The sequence below is a fragment of the Siphateles boraxobius genome, unplaced genomic scaffold, assembly GCF_051911475.1.
Source record: "Siphateles boraxobius isolate OS27281-9 unplaced genomic scaffold, OSU_SipBor_1 9, whole genome shotgun sequence".
Classification (NCBI taxonomy): Eukaryota; Metazoa; Chordata; class Actinopteri; order Cypriniformes; family Leuciscidae; genus Siphateles; species Siphateles boraxobius.
Window position 1 is genome coordinate 11,109,936 of NW_027509219.1, and position 23,235 is coordinate 11,133,170.

A 23,235-nucleotide genomic window follows, 5' to 3' on the forward strand; every position below is an offset into this window, starting at 1 on the left:
TCAACTATTGCTACATTCACACTGGGCACTGATTCTGGAAAAATGCCAGTTTCCAAATGTCAGTGTCCTCCCCGTCTATCACAAGCATCACTGATCTCTGAAGGTGGTTATTGGTTAGCCGTATTAAATATAAAAAAAAAAAACATTTGATGAATTTTGTTGCACAGTGTTTTGATCAAACTACAAAGCATTTAAATGGATATTGTCACGGGGTGAAGAATCACAAGACAAGGGGAGCTCATGCAAAGTGCCCAAGAGTGGATTTATTTACAACATGAAGAAAAAAACAAAGAAAAACCCGGTGAAGTGTGTTGCCTCTTCCTCGTAGTGCAGCGAGTCTGAGCTGTGCTTCTTGGAGTCTGAGCTGTGCTTCTTGGAGGCTGAGCTGTGCTTCTTGGAGGCTGAGCGGTCAACTGCTGCTTTCTGGAGAAAGATAGAGTACAGGCATTAACGTTCTGTCTCGTGCAGAGATCTCTCTCCCTTTGACAAAGTCCATGTGGCTTATATAGCTGTTTGCTTGATGGGGCACGGCTGGGGCCGATCAGCCTGTGACGAGGGCATGCAGGTGTTCCTCGTCTGTTTCCAGGGCGACGCTGATGAACCCTCTGGGTGCTCGTCACACTCCCCCCCCCCCCCCCCCAAGCGTCGTCTTGGTCCTGTGGATGATTTGAGACAGTAGGGGAGAAATAGGGGGTGGGTGGGGAGTTACCCCTGACAGACCTGCAAAAGCTGCCCAAATCCGAGAAAGGCCGTCAGCATTGGCGTTTGCAGCTCCCGCCCGATGGCGCACAACAAAGTGGAAGTCTTGGAGCGCGAGGAACCATCGGGTTACCCTGGCATTGGTGTCCTTGGCTCGGACCATCCACTGAAGGGGAGCGTGATCCGTGACCAGTGTGAACTTTCGGCCGAGGAGGTAATACCGCAGCTCCAAGACAGCCCACTTGACAGCCAGGGCCTCCTTCTCCACCGTGGCGTAGTTTTTCTCGGCTGGGGTCAGCTTTCTGCTGATATACAAAACAGGGTGTTCCTCACCTTCCTTGATCTGTGACAGGACGGCTCCCAATCCCGTATCGGATGCATCTGTCTGTAATAGGAAGGGGCAGCTAAAGTCCGGTGCTCGGAGTACCGGTTCCGAGGTGAGGGCCGTCTTAATGTTTCGGAACGCTTCCTCCTTTTCTGCCGTCCAGTGAACCTTCTCCGGCTGTCCCTTTCTAGTCAGATCTGTCAGAGGGGCGGCCAAGGAGGAGAAGTTAGGGATGAAGCAGCGATAATACCCCGCCAACCCCAAGAACGCTCGTACCTGGGTCTTTGTTTCGGGTCTTGGGGCTGAGTGGATTGCCTTTACCTTTTTCTCTTGCGGTCGGATGAGACCCCTACCGACCTGGAAACCCAGGTACTTTGCGTCGAAAAGCGCGAGGTGGCATTTTCGTGGGTTAGCGGTGAGCCCAGCCTTCCGGAGCTCTGACAGCACCCTCCGCAGACGGTCCAGGTGGTCTTCCCAGGTCTCGGAGTGCACCACGACGTCATCGATGTAGGCGGCGGCGTAGGCCTGGTGGGGTCGTAGTAAAATGTCCATCATTCTCTGGAACGTGGCCGGTGCCCCGTGAAGACCAAAGGGTAGGGTCCGGTACTGCCAGTGGCCGCTAGGGGTGGAAAAAGCAGTTTTAGGCTTTGCGTTTTCAGAGAGCGGTACCTGCCAGTAGCCCTTGGTAAGATCCAGTGTTGAGATGTACCGGGCCCTTCCCAACCGGTCCAGTAGCTCATCGACCCTAGGCATGGGGTAACCATCGAATTCAGAAACCTCGTTGAGGCGACGGAAGTCATTGCAAAAGCGGAGGCTGCCGTCAGGCTTCGGGACCATCACGATCGGGCTGGACCATGGGCTGCGTGAAGGTTCTATCACCTCTAACTTCAGCATTTGTTGTACTTCCTCCTCAATAGCCTGCCGACGGGCCTCAGGGACACGGTAGGGCCGCTGCCTGACGATGACTCCCGGAGGTGTGCGGATGTCGTGCTGCAGGACGGTGGTCTGCCCGGGAAGAGAAGAGAATACGTCAGAGAACTGATCAATTAGGTGTTGCAGCTCCCCCTTCTGGGCCGCCGAAAGATGGGGGTTGACGTCTACCACCACGGGGTCAGAGGTGGCGAGGGCGGCGAGCTGGTCTCTAGTCCCAACCCATTTTTTTAGGAGGTTGATGTGGTACAGCTGCTCGGCTCGTCTCCTTCCCGGCTGCCGCACACGGTAGGTAACCGGTCCAATTCTTTCTACCACCGTGTAGGGGCCCTGCCATGTGGCCAGGAATTTGCAGGCAGCGTTGGGGACTAGAACCATCACCTGATCTCCGGGCTGGAACTCTCGTGGTTGGGCGGCCTGGTTGTAGTGGCGCTGTTGGGCCTGCTGCGCTTTCACCATATGCTCCCTTACCAGTGGCATGACTCGATCGATTTTCTCCCTCATCTGTTTCACATGGTCCACCACAGAGCGATGGGCTGCAGGCTGTTGCTCCCAGGCTTCTTTTGCTACGTCCAGGAGGCCGCGGGGTTGTCGACCGAAAAGGAGCTCAAACGGGGTGAAGCCCGTTGAGGCCTGGGGAACTTCACGGATTCCGAAAAGGACATAGGGTATCATGAGGTCCCAGTCGCGTTTGTCCTCCGCGACCACCCGTCTCAGCATCTGCTTTAGGGTCTGGTTAAACCGTTCCACCAAGCCATCAGTCTGGGGATGGTAGACGGTCGTCCTCAACTGTTTCACCCGCAGCAGGCTGCAAAGGCTAGCCATTAGCCGGGACATAAAGGGGGTACCCTGGTCAGTCAGGATCTCAGCTGGGATGCCGACTCGGCTGGAGAGCAGGAAGAGCTCCTGAGCGATGGCTTTGGCAGTGGCCTTTCTGAGGGGGACTGCTTCTGGATACCGGGTGGCGTAGTCGACGATCACCAGGATGTGTTCATGTCCCCGGGCGGACTTAGGCAGTGGCCCCACAATGTCCACCCTGATGCGCTCGAAGGGCACCTCGATTATGGGCAGAGGAATCAACGGAGTGGGAGGTGGAGTCCTGGGTGACGTCACCTGACAGGTCGGGCAAGCCTGGCAGAAGCGCTTTACTTCGGCCTCCAAGCCTGGCCAGTGGAAGCGGTCGCGGATCCGCTGAACGGTGTTAGCGGCCCCCAGATGTCCCGCCATGGGGTGTGAATGTGCGAGTTCTAGCACGGTCTCCGTCCTTGTGCGTGGCACGACTAACAACGCTTTCTCTTCTCCCCTTCGTTGAGCGACACAATAGAGCAGGCCATTCTGGACAATGAAGTGTGGGAAAGGATGGGGGCCAGGCTGAGCTTCTTTGCCCTCGATGACACGGACTTGGGTCCAACAGTGTTTCAGCCTGTCATCCCCCCGTTGTTCCTTGGCAAATGAGCCCCCTCGCGTCACCTGTTGGAACACATCATAAAAAGGGTTAGGATTTTGAGAGGGGGACTCACCGTCTCTTCCGCTGTCCGAGGCCAGGAGGACGGGGCGCTGACGAGGTCCCCGAGTCAGCCTCGGTCTTTGGCGGCTTCTTCTACGGCTGGCAGGCAGCGTCGAGGCAGCCAACAGGCGGTCAAACCCGGGCCAGTCTCTCCCAAGCAGAACGGGAACCGGCAGATCCTTCATCACTCCTACCTCCACCGGCCAGGTCCCGGAGCCAGCTGAGATGGTCACTCTGCGAGCTGGTACTTGTCGGGTATCCCCGTGGACACAGGTTATAGGGAGGAAGGCGGAAGACTCCGATCGGGGGGACAGAATGTTTGAGCTGTGACCTCAAACATCTGTAGGTACGCTTCAATGTCATCGTGGGGGGTCATCTTTGGTAACAACTTGGCGGCTTGAGTTCGGGGGTCCGGAAGTGGGACGCGTTGAGCGGCATGCATTGCTGCGAATTCCCTCTCGCTCTCTTCCTGGCGGGTGGCGAGATGCTCAACTATTCGTTGCTGGCGGATGCTAACCTCGGTGAGTCGGTTGAGAAGTTCCTCCATGTTGGGGTTGGATCACTCGCCTATGGCAGAACCGGGAGGACAAAAAATAAATAAATAAAAAAAACAAAAAAAAACAATGAGACGTGCAGGAGCTCGTTTGTCTGTGATTTTTTTTTTTTTTTTTTTTCTTCACTCTCCTGCCAGCATTCTCCACCAAATGTCACGGGGTGAAGAATCACAAGACAAGGGGAGCTCATGCAAAGTGCCCAAGAGTGGATTTATTTACAACATGAAGAAAAAACAAAGAAAAACCCGGTGAAGTGTGTTGCCTCTTCCTCGTAGTGCAGCGAGTCTGAGCTGTGCTTCTTGGAGTCTGAGCTGTGCTTCTTGGAGTCTGAGCTGTGCTTCTTGGAGTCTGAGCTGTGCTTCTTGGAGTCTGAGCTGTGCTTCTTGGAGTCTGAGCTGTGCTTCTTGGAGTCTGAGCTGTGCTTCTTGGAGTCTGAGCTGTGCTTCTTGGAGTCTGAGCTGTGCTTCTTGGAGTCTGAGCTGTGCTTCTTGGAGTCTGAGCTGTGCTTCTTGGAGTCTGAGCTGTGCTTCTTGGAGTCTGAGCTGTGCTTCTTGGAGTCTGAGCTGTGCTTCTTGGAGTCTGAGCTGTGCTTCTTGGAGTCTGAGCTGTGCTTCTTGGAGTCTGAGCTGTGCTTCTTGGAGTCTGAGCTGTGCTTCTTGGAGTCTGAGCTGTGCTTCTTGGAGTCTGAGCTGTGCTTCTTGGAGTCTGAGCTGTGCTTCTTGGAGTCTGAGCTGTGCTTCTTGGAGTCTGAGCTGTGCTTCTTGGAGTCTGAGCTGTGCTTCTTGGAGTCTGAGCTGTGCTTCTTGGAGGCTGAGCTGTGCTTCTTGGAGGCTGAGCTGTGCTTCTTGGAGGCTGAGCTGTGCTTCTTGGAGGCTGAGCTGTGCTTCTTGGAGGCTGAGCTGTGCTTCTTGGAGGCTGAGCTGTGCTTCTTGGAGGCTGAGCTGTGCTTCTTGGAGGCTGAGCTGTGCTTCTTGGAGGCTGAGCGGTCAACTGCTGCTTTCTGGAGAAAGATAGAGTACAGGCATTAACGTTCTGTCTCGTGCAGAGATCTCTCTCCCTTTGACAAAGTCCATGTGGCTTATATAGCTGTTTGCTTGATGGGGCACGGCTGGGGCCGATCAGCCTGTGACGAGGGCATGCAGGTGTTCCTCGTCTGTTTCCAGGGCGACGCTGATGAACCCTCTGGGTGCTCGTCACAATATGTTAATTGTTTTTTTCATGATCATTGACAATAATTTGGGGGAAAAAATTATAAAATATTTAAAAAACACTGTAAGTGCTGAAAAAAGCAAACGTGATTAAAAATGTATACAACTTAAAAAATAGGGCCATTTACAGCATCTGCAAACATACACTTTCCCTGAAGAGAGAGTAATATACCTGGACACATACTGAAATCAAACTTTTGCAATGGAGGTCAAACAAATAAAGATGAAGTAAAATTGTTCTTGTTCCTTTTTTACACAGATAAAAATAAATATAAATTATTTGTAAATTTGTTACATTGTACATTGTTATGGCTATATATATTTTTATGCACACACACAGTAATTGTCCAATGAAAAGAGGGAAATGAAAGCAGTCTTTTCCACCTAGCAACACTTGACGTTTATGTGAGTAGAAGCTGATTCACCAGATTATTTAAGACTTCTATCACAAGAACAAGCACTGATAGAAAGTTCTTCACATCGTATTCATAGACTGTAAATATGTCACTGCTAAAATTCTCGATTTTTCATCCCATATTGATGCTGTCTGCATTTATTGAAACAGGCAAGTAAAGATCGAGCAAATTTAATGCCTTAATTCATCAGTAAACTTGTGATTTATACATTTGAATGAGTTTTTATATTTGACATTGGTTTTGTAGTTAATGTCATTGCTGTTAATTCAATTGCCTTTCTTATATAAAACATGATCATAAATATTCCAGAATATATGAGTTAGATGAGCCAGTAGTTGTGGTGTATTTTAATGGGATTGTATCTAACCCTAACCCTAACCCGCAGGTACTACACCAAAACAAAGTAATAGCAAATAGCCGATGAATACAGGTACTTTTTAATATAACTGACATGCAATTATACAAAAACTGTATGTTTTTTATGCTTCAGCTGATGGATATTATCATAACAGGATGGATGAATGCGTCTACAGCACCAGTGATTATAGTGATATGGTGTATCTTCTGTCATATTCCTTTAATAAAGCTGTGGAATTACAGTACAACAGCACTGTGGGGAAGTTTGTGGGGTTCACTGAGTTTGGAGTGAAGAGAGCAGAGAGGTTGAACAAAGATCAGGCCCGTCTGCAGCAGCTGAAAGCTCAGGTGGACACATTCTGCAGACATAATGCTCAGATCTTGGACTCAGCAGTCCGTGATGAAACAGGTGAGCGCTACAAGACTCCTGTCTCATCTTTACTGCATAATAAAGATCTGTAACATGTGTGTACACTGGTGCAGAAGAAACTCAAATACACACTCAAAATGCAATAAAACAGAAGTCTGTTGTTTTGGTGGTGTTGTTCAGTGATTTATGATTGCTTTTTATACAAAATCAATAAAATATATATTATAACTGATAACTTTACACAGGGGTTATTTTACAAAATTTTAACTTCAAGATTTTTTTTTTCAAACTGAATAATATAAGGAAACATGTATGGTCTTTTTTTCTTGATAATCCATTTCCAAATCTAAAGAAATTACTTTATAGTTCATATAATTCATGTTGTTCATATAGTTTAATTTATTCAAGTATTATAGCTACTTGTCACCTAATGTATTTATAATTTTTATACATTAGAATACTGTAAGCTAATTTTTGAGTGTTTTTTTCCCTTCTGGTTTAGTACTACCGAAGGTCAAGCTCAGTTCAGTAAAGCAGGCTGAAGGCAATCATCCAGCTGTGTTGATGTGCAGCGCATATGACTTCTACCCTGAGCAAATCAAAGTGTCCTGGCTGAGAGATGGTAAACTGATGACCTCTGAAGTGACCTCCACAATGAAGATGGCTGATGGTGACTGGTACTACCAGATTCACTCTGAGCTGGAATACACTCCTACATCTGGAGAGAAGGTCTCGTGTGTGGTGGAGCACGCCAGCTCAACTCAACCTATTGTTAAAGACTGGAGTAAGACAAAACATTTACTTTACAGTCTTTCCTTTATGAATGGTTTTGGCATATTTATGGAAGCAAATAGAAAATATGGAAATTATTTTGTTATTACACTTGCACAACTAAACAAATATTAAACATGTAATGTTGAGAATGTACTAATATCATTCGCTAACAGAGCATGATTTCCGTTCCCCACAGATCCCTCTATGCCTGAGTCTGAGAGGAATAAAATCACTATTGGATCCTCTGGTCTGGTGCTGGGAATCATCATAGCAGCTGCTGGACTCATTTACTACAAGAAGAAATCATCAGGTCAGTGGAGATGAGAGCAAATCATGCTGATACTCATCCATATACTTCAGTTTTTCTCAACTCTGGATCTCGACTTTCCAGTTTAGCTCCAACCCTAATCAAACAAACCTGAACACGCTAATAAAGGTCTTAAAGATTTCTAGAAGCTACGGGCAGGAGAATATGATCAAGGTTTGATTAAACCAATCACTGCAAGACCTTGAGGACCAGAGTTGAGAATTCCTCATAATATCATGTCTGTACATTCATCTAACTTGTCAATACATTTTTATTTTTCACTTTGTCAGGAAGGATCCTGGTGCCAAACTGACTGCAGTAAGTCTAATGTTACCTGATGCCAACTGAAAGAAGACCTCCTTGGATCACTGATGTATTATCTTTATGCCACATCTTTCATACAGTCTCCTTTTACTGAACTTTTAAGCTTTTTAACTTTAATAATTAAAGGACAAGTTCGGTATTTTACACTTAAAGCCTTGTTTTAAGATTGTTTCTGATGAAATAGAACGGTTAAGATTGAAATTTGGACAAATGCTGCTGTCCCGAGAATTTTAGGTTTCTGTGGTAGCACCCCCACCTCCACAATGGTTTCATAGGGGCACTGGAACAATATCATTCATAAAACGCATTAAACTTTAGTTTACAAAGATGTGAAACTCACCGAGTGGACTGGGGTGTTCACTGATATGCTCACACAAAAATCGCTGCAAATAATTATTCAAAGGTCAGTGTAATCTAAACAATCAAATAGATTCTATGCATCAGTAAATCATGTAATAACAATAATAATATTAAATCAAAAATTATGAAGAAATAGTGGTATGTTGAGAAATCAGGGGCCCTCCGATTTTCCAACCACCCTAACAACAATCAGAAAGTTTAAAAATTTTGAAATTAAATTGCAGGTCTGTCTCTGCTTTATAATTTGCATCATCGATTTGTGACTGTAGCCATTCATGTGTATATTACAGTTTTTTCCCTGAGGTGGCAGAGTGTTGTGAATAGCGTATGCTATGTGTGTTTCTGTTAGACTGTCATAATTGGATCAGCTTTACCATCCTATGTGTGTGAAGCTATCTGGATCTGTTATTGTGATGATGGACAATAGATCTTTAGTGAAGTCACACTTTCGGACTCTGTCATCTTTATCTTCTTATGGTGTTTAGTGTTCAGCCTGGATAGACTTGATCTATTCCAGATGATGTGAGGGTGTAGTGATGGAGGAGTGTGTAGTGATGGAGGTATGTGTTCAGTGTCTAGGAGATTAGATGGAATCTAATCTATAACAATTGTGTTGCAAATTTAGTTCCAGTTCTATACTGGGAGACCATGCTTATATAGTGACAGCTTCAAATTCAGACATATGGAATTCTTTTACTCGCTCCATTATCATGTCCATTGCAATTTTAATTCCAGTTGTCACATAAAACTGAGTTTCATTGACCTGAATTATTGCTGTTGTTTCAGTGCAGTGTGTCACACCTAAAAGCTGCTCTTGCAGTTGAGCCTTCACAGTCTGCTGTGTCATGAGCATTAGAGGTCCCAGTTCTGCTGGGGAAATTATCTGGATTAACCAGAGTTTTTCTCACTCATATTTTTATGAGATCCAATGGGTCGATGCCCATGGCTTTACTTTAAAGTTGCTCTCTTTACAGTCAGATCTGTGGGCAGAAATTAGTTCACCTGTTTCGGTGTTGCCTGCTTAGCATTTGCTGTTTTGTTGTGTCGTTCACACTAGTGCAGATCTCTTGTGACCTGCAAAAGGCTGTGGTACTTCTGTCTGATGTTTAGCATTTCACACCCTCCTTGTAAATTTACTTCCACGATCAGATTCAGTTTGAGTTTGTGCACACCAGTCAAGGATGATTTGGTTTGCTATTACCTGTGCCACACTTCTCACAGTGTTTCTGTACAGGCAAAAAATAAAAACACACCTCCTCCCCTTTTGGCACTGGCTAGCACACCAATGAAATCGAATTGTAAGGATTAATTTCACTTTCTCCGATTAATGCCCTGCTTGGCGATTACAATATAATGTATATTATAATTTGAGTTATAATACAATTATATTATCTTAAAAATAATATAAATTAAATAATATTATTTCTGGTCTCTGGAACAACTTAGTTGTCAAAGTGTTTGCTTTGCTTTTGATTTGGCCCTGCAGTCGCAGCTGTACTGACACGTGCATTGTATGTACAAAAGCGGTGAAAAGCAATGAGGAACTCCGCTGTTGTAAACACCCAATGAACCGCAAGCAGATGCTAAACGCATGGCCAAATCTCTGCTCCTTCTCATGTCAATACATTAGAATATAAAAAGTTTTTTTGGCTCAGGGCTGATCAGACGTACATTCGCTGTTTCTCTAGATGTGAAGGACTTCATTTGTAAAGCATTTTCATGGTTAATGCATTTGTGAATCAAATTGTGACCACATGGTAATTCTATGCTCCTGTACCTGGTTTTACTGCAGCTATATTGAAAATAGCAGAATTTTCCACCAAGGAGACAACAAATTCAACATAGACACATGCAACATGAAATTGCTATGCAATTCCAGTACAATTATTCCAGAAATCTCTCCCTTGTTATGTCCAAACCTCTGGGGCTGCTGGGCGTGAGCAGCTCCAGCCGTTAAGTTTCTCATACGCAGCACAGCACCCAAAGCCTTCAAAGCAGAAGCCGGATCTGAAGACCGTTCTTCACGCTGAGAAGGCTTCGGCTCAAAATAAAAGGTCCGACGCCACCGGCGTCAAACCGGTGAGGGCAGCCCCAACCTGAGCAGTGGATTCTTTAAGCAATTTTTCTTGCTTGTGAGTCCTTTGGCCAACCATTTGGTGGTCAGGGCTCATTCTACTAGGAGTATGGCTTCTATAAGCTTTCTTATCTGGAGTTTCTCTCCAGACGCGGCGGGCTGGTCCTCACCGCTCACATTTGTCAGATTTTTAGCCTGGACCTGGATGCTACCCCTAGGTCTCAGGTGCTTAATTCTCAGTTTAGTGATGACAACAGTCTGACTCTCAGGAATTTGAAAGTTTGGCGATTTGGGTATTCTCGTTCCCAAAGCATCATCGACGCATCGCGAGTTCCCTTGTAAGGGAACGTCTCAGGTTATGACTGTAACCATAGTTCCCTGAGATAGGGAACGAGACGATGCGTCGCCCTGATATATTTCCTGCATCCCTGTGATCAACTTGCTTCGGCAATTTTCGAAGCTAATGCCGGTTTCACCGGATGCGCTCTTATCTCTTCCTGGTCATGACATCACCCGCCCGTGACGTTCATTCTATCCATTGGACTAGTTGACATAGATGCTTCAGACGCATTCACGCTGGAAGCGTTCCCAAAGCGTCATCGACGCATCGTCTCGTTCCCTATCTCAGGGAACTATGGTTACAGTCGTAACCTGAGACGTTTTCCAACTTTGCTTTTCATAAACAAATGCATCGACTTGCCTTTTCGTTTATTAAATCACATGCTTTCCCATATGCTTACAAACCTAGAATTTTCATTCTGTCGTTTGCTCATTCTCATCAAGTGTTGCTAGTTTGTTGCAACGAGGTCAATAAAACAAAGTAGAAAGCATTTAGCTGATTTTTAAAACTTTAGGCTCTAATTTACAGATCTTCATCGAGTACCAGAATATAATTGGGAAGATGTTATTCCAATTTTAGGTTTCGTTTCTTGTTGCATAGGCAAACAAGAGGATCTTTAAAAGCCATAACAAGGCAATTTCTAAAAAGGCAAAAATAATTGACTTACCACAACGGTGGAAGAAAGAGAAGATGGTCAAACCTCGTTGATTTTAAAATCCCAATACTTTGCTGGATATGACGTTACTCGCTTGTGTTGCGAGATCAAGTCGCCGGGGCACCACTTGTAAACTCACGCTCGATCGGCCCAAAGTCCGGTATCCGACCAGCACGGAAGGTCTCTACGTGTTACTGTCTTTTCTCGTGGCAAAGTATTTTTCATTAAATTCAATACATTTTCTCATATGTATTAACTCGTTATTTCATCTGACTCCATAAATGAAAAAGGTTTTGATGATATCCGTGCATCATTAAATGTGAGCGAATGTTTGACTATTCCTTTTAGCTCTAATGTAAATAATGTCAAAATCAGTTAGAATAATCAAATGTAACCATTTATTATGTCAGGAAAATATATCATAACAATTTCGTAATCAGTTCAAAAATAATCAATACAAAACTTCAAATGCTCTTGAATAAAGAAGAGAAATGTTAACCCGACATTTAAGAAATACATGAGGAGCCTCACGGGCTGATCTCAGGTACAGAAAAGCCCTGAGCTCTGGTTGCATTTCATTATATATACAGACCACATTTCAAATGTAAACATAGTTCACAGTGGAAATTCACCTTAATTACTGTCCCAGACTTACTGGGGCAGAAACCATTTGCTAACAGTGGGACACTGTTAACACCTTCTGAAAGCAGAGGGCCATTTGTCTGGAAGACACACCCTTCTGTGTGCAAGATATTTCTATAACTATTAAGAACTTTATTACCTTTTGGTTTACTTCTTTGGGAATGAGACATTTGTACCAGTCGCATGGAGACATTTCAAATGATACCAAACCTGTATAAAACTGTATGATAATTGTTCACATTAAAACCCTATATATTTTGGTGTGAGTTCGGGTGATCTCACCAAGAGTGGGAGGGAGTGGGTGTCGAGGGAAAGAGATGTAGATTAGAATAATTCTGGGGTGAGACTTGCGTCTCGAATGGCGCACAAGAGCGAGTTCAAATGGTAATTTCCTTTGTTTTCTCAGAGATTAGCCCTTTCTTACAGTTCTTACAGTTTTTTCAATCTTACAGACCCTTAACTGTCACTTGCCCGTATACGGGCAACCGAAATTTACTTCAAAATATTACTATTAAATCCTAATTTAATCATGACAAACTATATATCGTTGGAATGGTCTAAGACTCATGAATAGATTTTAGCGCTGTTTTTTTCTTACAAATTTTGTATGAACAGTAATATATGAATTTATGACAAGAGTGCACCTCAAAAAATCGACGTCATTACAGGAGTTTCTGACCTTTGTCACAAAAAGTCGACGTACACACTTTTAATAACTGAAACTTTGTTTTTTTAATGCTAAAAGTTCATAATAAAACATAATCTAGTATTTGTCAATAAAAAAAGATAAAATTATATTTTAAAAAGTAAAGTAAAAAGTCCTCTAAAAAGTATATTATATATTATATATATATATATATATATATATATATAATTTTTTATTATTATTATATCACATATTTTAGTAGTTATCATAAATTAGGTATCATTTGAAAGCTTACGAACTCAGAATTCATCCTGTAAAAACCGTTTTGAAATTGGACGTTGCGTTACCATAGAAACGGTATTTTTTTATTAGGCCCCTCCCCTTTTGGGCATCATCTTTCATAATTTATTATCAAAAATGTTCTAATCTTGACAAAACACATATTGTCAGAAAGGTCTGAGTCTCAAGGTTCCATATTTAGTGACAGAAGTGATATTTGGATAGAAATGTATTAATTTGTTATGGCAGAATGCATACAATTAAATTCAATGGAATGCAATGGCACCCGGTGGCTATTTTTGGTATAACGCCTAAACAAAATCTCATGGGAACTTCAATTTTTGTGATATCAACTTTAAATTTGGAACACAACTTGGTTAGATATATAGCTTTCATTTTATAGTAATTTTATAGTAAAAAATATTTTGTAAAATATTTATTTTATATTAAAAAAAATATATTAATAAAGTATATTTGATTTACTGTAAATTTTAGCTTCCATAACTTTTTCATACTTTAATTTTTTGAAGTGCTTTCACTTCAGTAATAATCTGCCGATTGTTTTCTTTAAAACAAGACCAAACTTAGGTCTATATTCCAAAGCATTCTTGAATTACAACCATTTAGGTTTGTATACTGCATTTTAATGTCAATTATCAAAAGGGGGATGACAGCTAAGGGGTTAAAAAAGATTGAGTTTGATTTAAACAGACTATCTAGCACAGTTGTTAAAAAAAATTCAAAGATGACAGATAAAAGACTGTAAGGCCGTCTAACTCGATCCAATGGCGGTATTCGAATTAGCGGTGAAGGTCTCTGCGTGTTACTGTCTTTTCTCGCGGCAAAGTATTTTTGGTTAAATGCAATACATTTTCTCATATGTATTTTCTCGTTATTTAATCTGACTCCATAAATGAAAAAGGTTTAAATGATATCCGTGTATCATTAAATGTGAGCGAATGTTTTACTATTCTTTTAAAACTCTTGAATGAAAATAATGTCAAAGTCAATTAGAATAAACAAATATCACAATTTAATATGTCAGGTAAATGTATCATTACAATTTCATAACCGGTCTAAAGATAATCAGTGCAAAACATCAAATGCTCTAGAACAAAGAGGAAAAAGTTTCCCCGACAAGAAATACGTGAGGCTGAGAGTCTCGCAACTCTCAGCCTCACGGGCCGATCTCAAATATAGAAAAGGCCCCGAGCTCTCGCTGCGTTTCATTATATACTCAGACCCCATTTCAGATCTAAACATCATTCACAGTGGAAATTTACCTGTAAGTCACCATTTGCTAGCAGTGGAAAATTAGCATTCAATCAGATGGTCAGAAGGTGTTCACTCAAAGACACACCCTCCAGTATTGGAGGGTGTGGAAGATATTTCTAAACTTCCTAAGAACTTTATTACCTTTTGGTTTATTTCTTTGGGAATGAGACATTTGTACCAGTCGCACCGAGACATTTCAAATAATATCAAACATGTATAAAATTCGATGATAATCATTCACATTAAACATTTAGATTCTTATGTGAGTTTGGGAGATCTCTGCCAGGATGAAGAATGGGGGAGAGAAATGTAGATTAGGATGAGGGAGGTGAGACCTTCGTCTCAATAGTGCATGAGGGGGAGTTCAAATGTTAATTTCCTTTGTTTTCTCAGAGAGTGGCCCTCTCTTAAAGTCCTTCCAGTTTTTCCAGTCTTACAAGACCAAGAGATCAAGGTAAAATGACAAACAAGACACTTTCATTCACCACTAAGAACAGAGATGTGACTGAGGATGTTATGGAAGATGTCAAAGCAGGAAATAGCCTAACGTTACATTCCTACACTTCCAATGGAGGAGTTGTCCCGATTCCTGAGTCAGCTCCGTGCACTCCAGTCGCAAAGAGAGGGAAAGTTGAACCCACAATCTCCGAGTTGCAAGATAGCATCGTGAGGCTTGTGGCTGAAAAAATAAAAGAGAATGGGGACAATCTTGCAGGCCTGATAAAGAAAAATGCGACACCATTGAAGCTTTAAAGAAATCATCAGAGTTTCTCTTCAACGAAGTTCAAGACATGACAACAGAAATAACAACGCTTAAAAATGCAAGTGTATTCCATATGGCGAGTAGGAATATGGCGTGTGATTGACATTTGTAAGGCAGTAATTCAAGACCCTTAACAGGATCTTCGCTCCCAAATTGATTTAAGCCATAGGTTTGGGAGGAGAGAGGATGGTAAAACTCGACCGGTGATAACAAGATTTACATCAAGATCGACCAAAGAAAAGGTATAGAAATGTGCGAAGAATTCGGAATTTCTCAAAACAAAGAAGTTACAATTTCGACAAAGACTTGACTAAACTGTGGACTAAGATTGAAGAGGTACGGAAGCAAGGGAGGAGGGTGTTCTTCGTTGGAGCCAAAGCTATCACTGAGGGTAAAGAAATAAGAATGTATTGATAGCTCTGATGTGATCTAAAAGTGAAGTTATTTGGACTTTTGTTGAAGTTCAGTTGTATACTAAAATACATCTATTTTATTTATCTGTGATGTGCTGTTAGACCTAACATTTGACATTTAGATTTATAAACCCACACTGTTAGAAAGATCTGTAAATTACACAGTATTTAACTGTAAAATGAACTGTATTTTAAAGTTGCATGTGGGAACAATCCCCCTGGCGCCACTACAATACAGTATTTTTCATTTACTGTAAATCGAAATACAGTAAAAAAAAACACACAAAAAAACAAGCGCGAAACCTGACCATTCACAGAAAAGCTTTTATTTCTCACTTGGAGAAAGAAGAAAACTAAGACAAATGCAAGAACCAGTCAGATACAAAGATGTGTACAAATATTCCTGCTTTTACTTTACATATTTTATATTTTTGGTTTAAGAATTTTTTTTATAAAAAACAAATGCTGCACCTTAACGGGCAGTCACCTCACACTTTATGCTGTGGAGAGAGCTTACTAGAGAGAGTTGTGCCAACACTCTGCAAAACATTAATATTTCTTCCTTTTCTTTCACTTTTCTAAATATTTCACCGTAATATGGACATTAACGGGTCTCTGCCTTGGTTTTTACCATGACAGGAGCAGGTGAGTGTTCATGTGAACTGTTGGCCGAAAAATAAGGCTTTTTTGAATTTAGTTTAGTCAGCAGTTTTTTCCTGCTATATAATCGCTTGGCGTATATACCCCATATTTCAGTCATAATTTCAGTAAAAGTAGACATTTCTGCAATTACTGTATTATAAACAGAGACATGTTTGAAAACAAAGGCACAGACTTAGGTCCAACAAGAACAAAACAGAGTTACCAAAGAAGTGTGGCAATGTCTGAAGGGCAAGAAATCTGTAATGGTGTCAAGTTCGACTTCTGGCTTTGTTCATAAAACAGCTTGTCATTGTAGGGAAACACTTCAGCTATGTTCATCTGAACAGAAACATATCTAGCTTTAAGTTCTGTGGAAGTGACATGAATAATAAGCCATGTGAAATAAAACCTGATGGTGAAAGGTTGACAGGACATGCAGCTCAGAACTGGTGTCTGCTTCGATTGCTTCCATTACTAATTGGGGATTGAATAAAAAATCCACTTGATGATGAAATTTGGCAGTTGTGCTTGAAGTTAAGGGAGCTTGTTGAAATGATATGTGCACCAAAAATTCATCATGATCAAGTAGCCTACATGAAATTGAAGAATTGAAGAATTCTTTGAAGAATATGTGCACTTAAGAGCTACCTTGTTTCCAGATGCACTACTGAAACCAAAACATAATTTTTTACTTCACTACCCTGAACTCACACTTAAATTCGGACACACTGATTAGACTATGGACTTTATGATTTGAAAGCAAGCACACATATTTTAAACAATGTGCAAGAAAATTACGAAATTAAAAAAATTTAGGGAGTACACCAGCTGAAAGACATCAGAGAGGGTATTGAACAAAAGCAAGATAAGGCATTAAGCTGGGATTTTCCAGTTATCCTGGCTGAATTTAGCCCTGAGTCGGTTGCATGAAGGGAGGCTAAATTAATCTACATTAAGTTACTATGGAGATTTACACTTTGCTGCTAGCCTGCTCCGGAGCAGGCTAACAAGCAGGCTAAGATTAATCTTAGTGATTTATCGGCTAGTTCCTCCCTAAATCCTACTAGATATTAATGTGTTTTAGTCACTTCATGATTCATTTAAATATGCGTACTGTTATTTTAGTTATTATTGAAAACTGCTGTTCATTTCACTGTCAGAGGTTTGATGAATATATATATATATATTATTCGAGATTTAAAGCGTTTATTGTCATACACCCGGTGAGGAAAGCAGATTTTCCTGAGCAATTATTACTTTGCGGTCCACAATGAATACCAACACAGTGAAAAAGAACTATACTATACAACATGAGAAATAGAATATAGACTATGTATATCTATATATGCAAGTATAGAGTAGAAATGTACTGTTGAATGAGAATAAATATCAATATATTATATTTTATTGCAGTTGATGAGATAATAAGAAATGGCTCATGAAGTTGCAAATGTGGTTTCAATTAAGTCCGTAACGAGGTCAATATGTAGTATATATAGACTAAAGGTTTGTGTGTTTCCTATTCACAATGGCTTGCCCTTTGTTGGATGATGTAGTTGATGAGGAAGTTTTAATACTCAGACGAGCATTCAGGCATGAAAGAGTCTTCCGAGATAGGGCAGACCCATTGGCCTTTCAGACGAATATGTGACTGAGAGGTACAGATTCTCAGGTAATGGCATCAGATATTTGTGTAGGCTGCTGGGTCTAAACATACAGCACAGGACAGCACGGAGCCATGCTCTCACTGTCCCACAGATGGTCTGCGTAGCACTGCGATTCTTTGCAAGTGGCATGTTTCTGTATTCTGTCGGTGATGCAGAAAACCTCAATAAATCCACTATTTGCCGCACAATAAGAAATGTAAGTCTGGCATTGAAATCTCTTGTGCACATATTTATCACCTTCCCTGGTCACAGAAGATTCATCCACGTCAAGGAGGAGTTCTACAAGATTGCAGGTAACACGAATAATAACAGATTACTACAAAATGTTACATTAGCACAGTCACAGTATGACACTCATTATTTTGTGTTACAGCTTTTCCTAATGTAATTGGTACAGTGGATTGCACCCATATTCGTATCCAATGCCCCTCAGGGGCACATGAGGGAGATTATGTTAACAGGAAATCCTTCCACGGTGTCAACGTTCAGGTAAGAATGAGTTATGGTTACTGTCAGCTACATAATTATTCTGTGCATTAAGGGACCTTAATAGGTTATATATTTTTACAGATGATCTGTGATGCTGACTGCCTTATCACAAATTTAGAGGCAAAGTGGCCTGGCTCAGTACATGACTCCAGAATCTTTCTGGCCAGTAGAATTTACCAGAGACTCTATCTAGGTAAGCCAGCCCATTTTTTTAAGCACCTTGAACATCAAGAGTACAGTACTTGTAAGAATTATGTTTTGTATTCACAGGTGAGTTCTCTGGTGTGCTGCTGGGGGACAAAGGCTATGCCTGTGAGATATTTCTGATGACTCCCCAAACCCCAGCACAGCAAGCTTACAACCATGCCCATGCCAAAACCAGGGCTCGAATTGAAATGACCTTTGGCCTCCTGAAATCACGATTTCAGTGCCTGCACCACCTGAGGATCTCCCCAGACAGAGCATGTGACGTGACTGTTGCCTGCACAGTGTTGCACAATATTGCCAGCCTAAGAAAAGAAAGGGCTCCCAGAGTTGCATTGGATGTTGATTGGGACAATGCTGCCATATTCCCAGATAACAGAAATGGTAGACTTGTTAGAGAACAATACATTGCAAATTATTTCATTTAATTTAGTTTTGATTTAGCCCATCCCTTAATAAAGGATAATGTAGGCTATATAACTTTTTCATGTGTACATGCATTTTATTTGGCATCGGTAGCACACACTGTGGTTATCTTCCCAAATTCTAGTTCCACTTCACTGGATCAATAACTATAAAGTGTACTTGACATTCATAAAAAAAGTTACAAGACCACAATGGTTTTGGAATATTTTTCTTTTATTATTTTGCTGTTATCACTTGTCAGCTTGGAGCTTTGGAGAGAAAAAATTATGACGATTAATACATGTGTTACAGTCATGGTTACAGTATGAACTGAAGTCACTTACTTTTCTTTCTAGTTTCTTGATTTCCATTTCTAGTCTTGCGTTTAATTTGCATCTCAAGGTCCATGTCCTGCAGCTTTCTTTTGTTCACATCAATCTTGACTTCTGTCAGCTCGATCTGTCTCTTAAGATGTGTTGTGTAGAGATATCTGACAGTTTGGGAATTCTGTGAACACCTTTTAGTTAGCATAGCAGAATTTTTGCATAATTTAAATTTAGTTTAGGCAGTACTCACGATGTTTCCAGGCTGCTTATCAGGCTGCCCATGTCAGGGTCCTGTAACAAATTATATTTTCTATTAGTACCACTTCCCTGACTTCTTATCTATTATGAACTTAAAAAAATTTGTCTATTTCCACAAAATTGACATGATACCTCGAGCCTTCTGGAGTCCAGCGACACAGTCTCATCATCGGCAGAAGTGCACTCCACTGCTGTAGATGTGGTTTCCCTCTGCCATATTCAATACTTGTATTGATATTTTTGACAGGTCATGCAAAGCCTATGATTTAATAAAGAGTACTCACCGGCGAATCATAGTGGTGGCTCCAAAAGTGTAAGGGTGTTACCAGCCACTGCAAGGTAAGGCAAAGTCACACAGTCCACATAACAAAATATATATGGATTTCAATATTTTCCATGTGCAGTAGTACGGCAATAATGTACCTTGTATGAAGAGGCCAGTATCCCTTGCTGGGCCAGAGTCAGTGGCTGTCCCTCCCTGGATCCCTTCAATCACTGGCTTCCCTTTATTTAAGTCCAGGGCCAGCTCCTCTGCTGTCGTGAAGTCTTGGGTTGGAAGGCCACCCCCCGTACCAGATATATGACTTTTTTTTATTTATTGCTAAAATCAGCACAGTCAATGAAATGTCAGCAAACATGTCACCTATGTTCTCCGCAAACAAGTCACTTACCAGCCTGCAAAATATTCTTGTATTTAATCTTGACTTGTTGCCAAGTCCTTTTTTGGCCAGACATGTTTGTTCTTTAAGAGGAATAGATAGATACAAATGATAAAATAGATTAGATGGATGCAAATAGAGCAAATTATTTGATTATAGATTACATCAAATCAATTAGAAACGAAACCATTCAAATAGATATAAGAGTAAAAAGATTAAACTGATTATAGACATAAAATAAACTAAATAGATCAAATAGATGCACAAAGTGGATAAGTGTTTGCAATTATTCTTCATGTCAAATGCATGTCCACTGGTCACATTTAAGGCAAAGTATACAATTATTTTTGAAAATGACAAGTAACTCCTTGAATTGTAATTATGAGGGTTTCAGTGGAGCACTGGTTATTTGGACTACTTACGCATTCAATCGGTCCGCTATTGTTTGCCAGGCATTCTCTCTTTCTTTTATTACAGCAGCTGTATTGCCTTTTTTACATATTATATGTTTCACTTCTTCATACGTTTCCATAAGAAGCTGTTGCTCATTAGGCGAAAAATATGCCGCGCGGGTTTTGTCCATTTTTGCATCGGTGATTCGGTCGATTTCGTGATCTTTTTAGGAAATGCCGTAAACGTGCATTTATCCAAACTATATACACCTGGCTTGACATATCCGCGCGTTCTCATCCTGGCTCAGCAAGTGTGCAATGGATTTAGCCAGGATGCACTGATTAAACTAGGTCAAGCCGCGACTGTTCTGTTATCCTGGCTTTCTTAATTCTACTTTTGTGCAATACATCTCAGCTATTGCAAGCCTATTTGAGTGCTGGCTCCATCTTTCCCTCAAATGTGCAAGTAGGTGAAGCAGATGAGTTTCAAAGTCACTTACAACACCCACATTCAGGAACCTGTAAGGATGCAATGCATTCATGACTCCCTTAACGTTAACTGCATACAAAGGAACCAAGTACCAGACATCAATGGTTGTTGTGGTAGATCAAACTGATGATGTATACACATTCGGAAAAAAATGATACACTTCTCAAAATTACTCTTTGTTGTTGAAAAGTGTAAATCAGTGCAAGTTTTTGATCTGGGTTTACACTTTCTGCAACAAGACTCAAGTCCCCATTATTTATGTGTAAACGCAGAGAATCTAGCTGACTATTACCCTCTGCCAGTATACAAGCGATTTGATGCTAATTTTGTTGCACTTCACCACTCTGTTTGTCTTAAGTGAGAAGCTAAAAGATGGAAGCCGTCATTAGAGGTATGGATGCTGGATGATGATCAACTAAACCACCTGATATCAGAATTAACTAGAATTGGTGTAAAAACAGGCGATAACCTCCAATATTTAACATCAGATGACTTCAAAGACTTCCTTTCACCAATAGACTGCAGGAAACTAATTCATTTTTTCAAAATCAGAGGTTAGTCATTTGTATATAATATGTATATAATATACAGTAGTAAAAAACTTTTTTGTTACTGTATATGTTACTTTATGTTTATGTTACTTTTATGTTACCCTCAGTTTGACGGGTTGTTTTATCCTTTTTACGCTGTTATGCAAACTTTTGGGCGTACTCTGTGAACACCAGAAGTCCCTCCAATACACCTGTGAGTTTCTCCTGTTCCTTCGTAACTCCGATGCGGGCATCGTGGACCTCCCGGCGGCTCTTCCACCAGAGATCATCCGGTCGGCAGCCACCCCTCAAGCAGAGAACCAGAGTCGGGCTATGGTGAAGTGCAGGCAGCGGCTTCAGGGGATTTCATCTGAAGCACCAAACTTCATCATGGGCGATTTTAATAACTGTAAACCAGGGAAATCCCTGTGTAACCTTTATCAGTACGTCACCTGCGCAACACGACGGACCAAAAGTCTGGACCTTTGTTATGGATCGATCAAATCCTACAGCAGAGCTCCACTCGGCAAGTCTGACCACAACTCTGTTTATTTGGTTCAGTCATACAAACCGGTACAGAAGAGAAACAAGCCGGAACGAAAGTTGGTTCCGGTTTTGGTCAAAGGACTCAATCCAGTGTCTACAGGAATGCTACGGCTGCACTGACTGGGATCTATTCAAAAACGAATGTCGGGGCATTGATGTCACGGTTTGGGTTTTGTTTCTTGTTCCTGGTTCTTGTCTGTCATGTGATCCCCTGTTCTAGTCATGTGATCTTGCCTTGTGTTCCCCTGTCTGTTGTGTCATTGGTTGATTGTTTAAATGTTCACAGGTGTCCCTTGTCTCGTTGTTAGTCCAGTATGTATTTAAGCCCTGTGTCTTGTTCAGTCTTTGTGAGTTCTTAATGTTGTGGTGTTGTACCTTGATGTTGGTGGTTCTGTTCCTGAGTCTTGTGCCCTAGCCAGAGTCTTTATGTAGTTTGAGTTTATTAAATAAAGTGTGCTGCAATTGGATCCTGCTTCCTCCTTGCTTCCACCTCATCATAACAGAAGAACTCACCGCCAATGGATCCAGCAGTTGTTAGCAACCAGGCCTTAAGGAAATTCCTATCATCTCTGTCTCAAGATGGCCAGCCCTTGGAGAGGTATGTGAGGGACTTTTTGGCGTGTTGTCATCTGGGAGCGCTAAATGACGCCTTGCTCGTGGACCTGTTTTGTAGCGGGCTGGATTGGCACATCGCTCAAGTGATGCCGGAGGATCATACTGGCTGGACCCTGAAAGGGTTTGTTGATCTGGCCCTTTCCTTGGGCGGTTCGGCACTTGCAGAGCCTGAGTTTCCCCGCGTCACGCCAGTCAGCGGGTCTGACACCGGATCGGTCTATGGGCGTTCAGGGCTGATGTCCAGCTTGGCAGATTCCCCGCTAAGGTCCGTACGGTCTGCAAGGATCACCGTCCTGCCTGAATCTCGTCCCGTCAAACCAGTTCCAGAGACCGTCCAGCCAGAGACCGTCCAGCCAGAGACCGTCCAGCCAGAGACCGTCCAGCCAGAGACCGTCCAGCCAGAGACCGTCCAGCCAGAGACCGTCCAGCCAGAGACCGTCCAGCCAGAGACCGTCCAGCCAGAGACCGTCCAGCCAGAGACCGTCCAGCCAGAGACTGTCCAGCCAGAGCTTCACGTCAGCCACGTCCAGCCAGAGCTTCACGTCAGCCACGTCCAGCCAGAGCTTCACGTCAGCCACGTCCAGCCAGAGCTTCACGTCAGCCACGTCCAGCCAGAGCTTCACGTCAGCCACGTCCAGCCAGAGCTTCACGTCAGCCACGTCCAGCCAGAGCTTCACGTCAGCCACGTCCAGCCAGAGCTTCACGTCAGCCACGTCCAGCCAGAGCTTCACGTCAGCCACGTCCAGCCAGAGCTTCACGTCAGCCACGTCCAGCCAGAGCTTCACGTCAGCCAC

At 42.4% G+C, this 23,235-nt stretch overlaps 1 protein-coding gene and 1 long non-coding RNA gene across 2 annotated transcripts in view; one reads left to right on the forward strand and one right to left on the reverse strand.

The window, feature by feature from the left end:
- The window catches only part of LOC143732897 (H-2 class II histocompatibility antigen, E-S beta chain), a 97,645-nt gene extending 89,740 nt beyond the window's left edge, over positions 1 to 7,905 (forward strand). Inside the window, exons 2-5 of the mRNA XM_077224360.1 lie at positions 6,130 to 6,405; positions 6,869 to 7,150; positions 7,337 to 7,450; positions 7,738 to 7,905. Coding sequence (XP_077080475.1) covers positions 6,130 to 6,405; positions 6,869 to 7,150; positions 7,337 to 7,450; positions 7,738 to 7,760 — 695 coding nt within the window. The 3' untranslated portion in view covers positions 7,761 to 7,905. The remainder of the gene's footprint in view (positions 1 to 6,129; positions 6,406 to 6,868; positions 7,151 to 7,336; positions 7,451 to 7,737) is intronic.
- The window catches only part of LOC143732905 (uncharacterized), a 376,949-nt gene that overhangs the window by 218,621 nt on the left and 135,093 nt on the right, over positions 1 to 23,235 (reverse strand). The gene's annotated exons all lie outside the window — the stretch shown is intronic.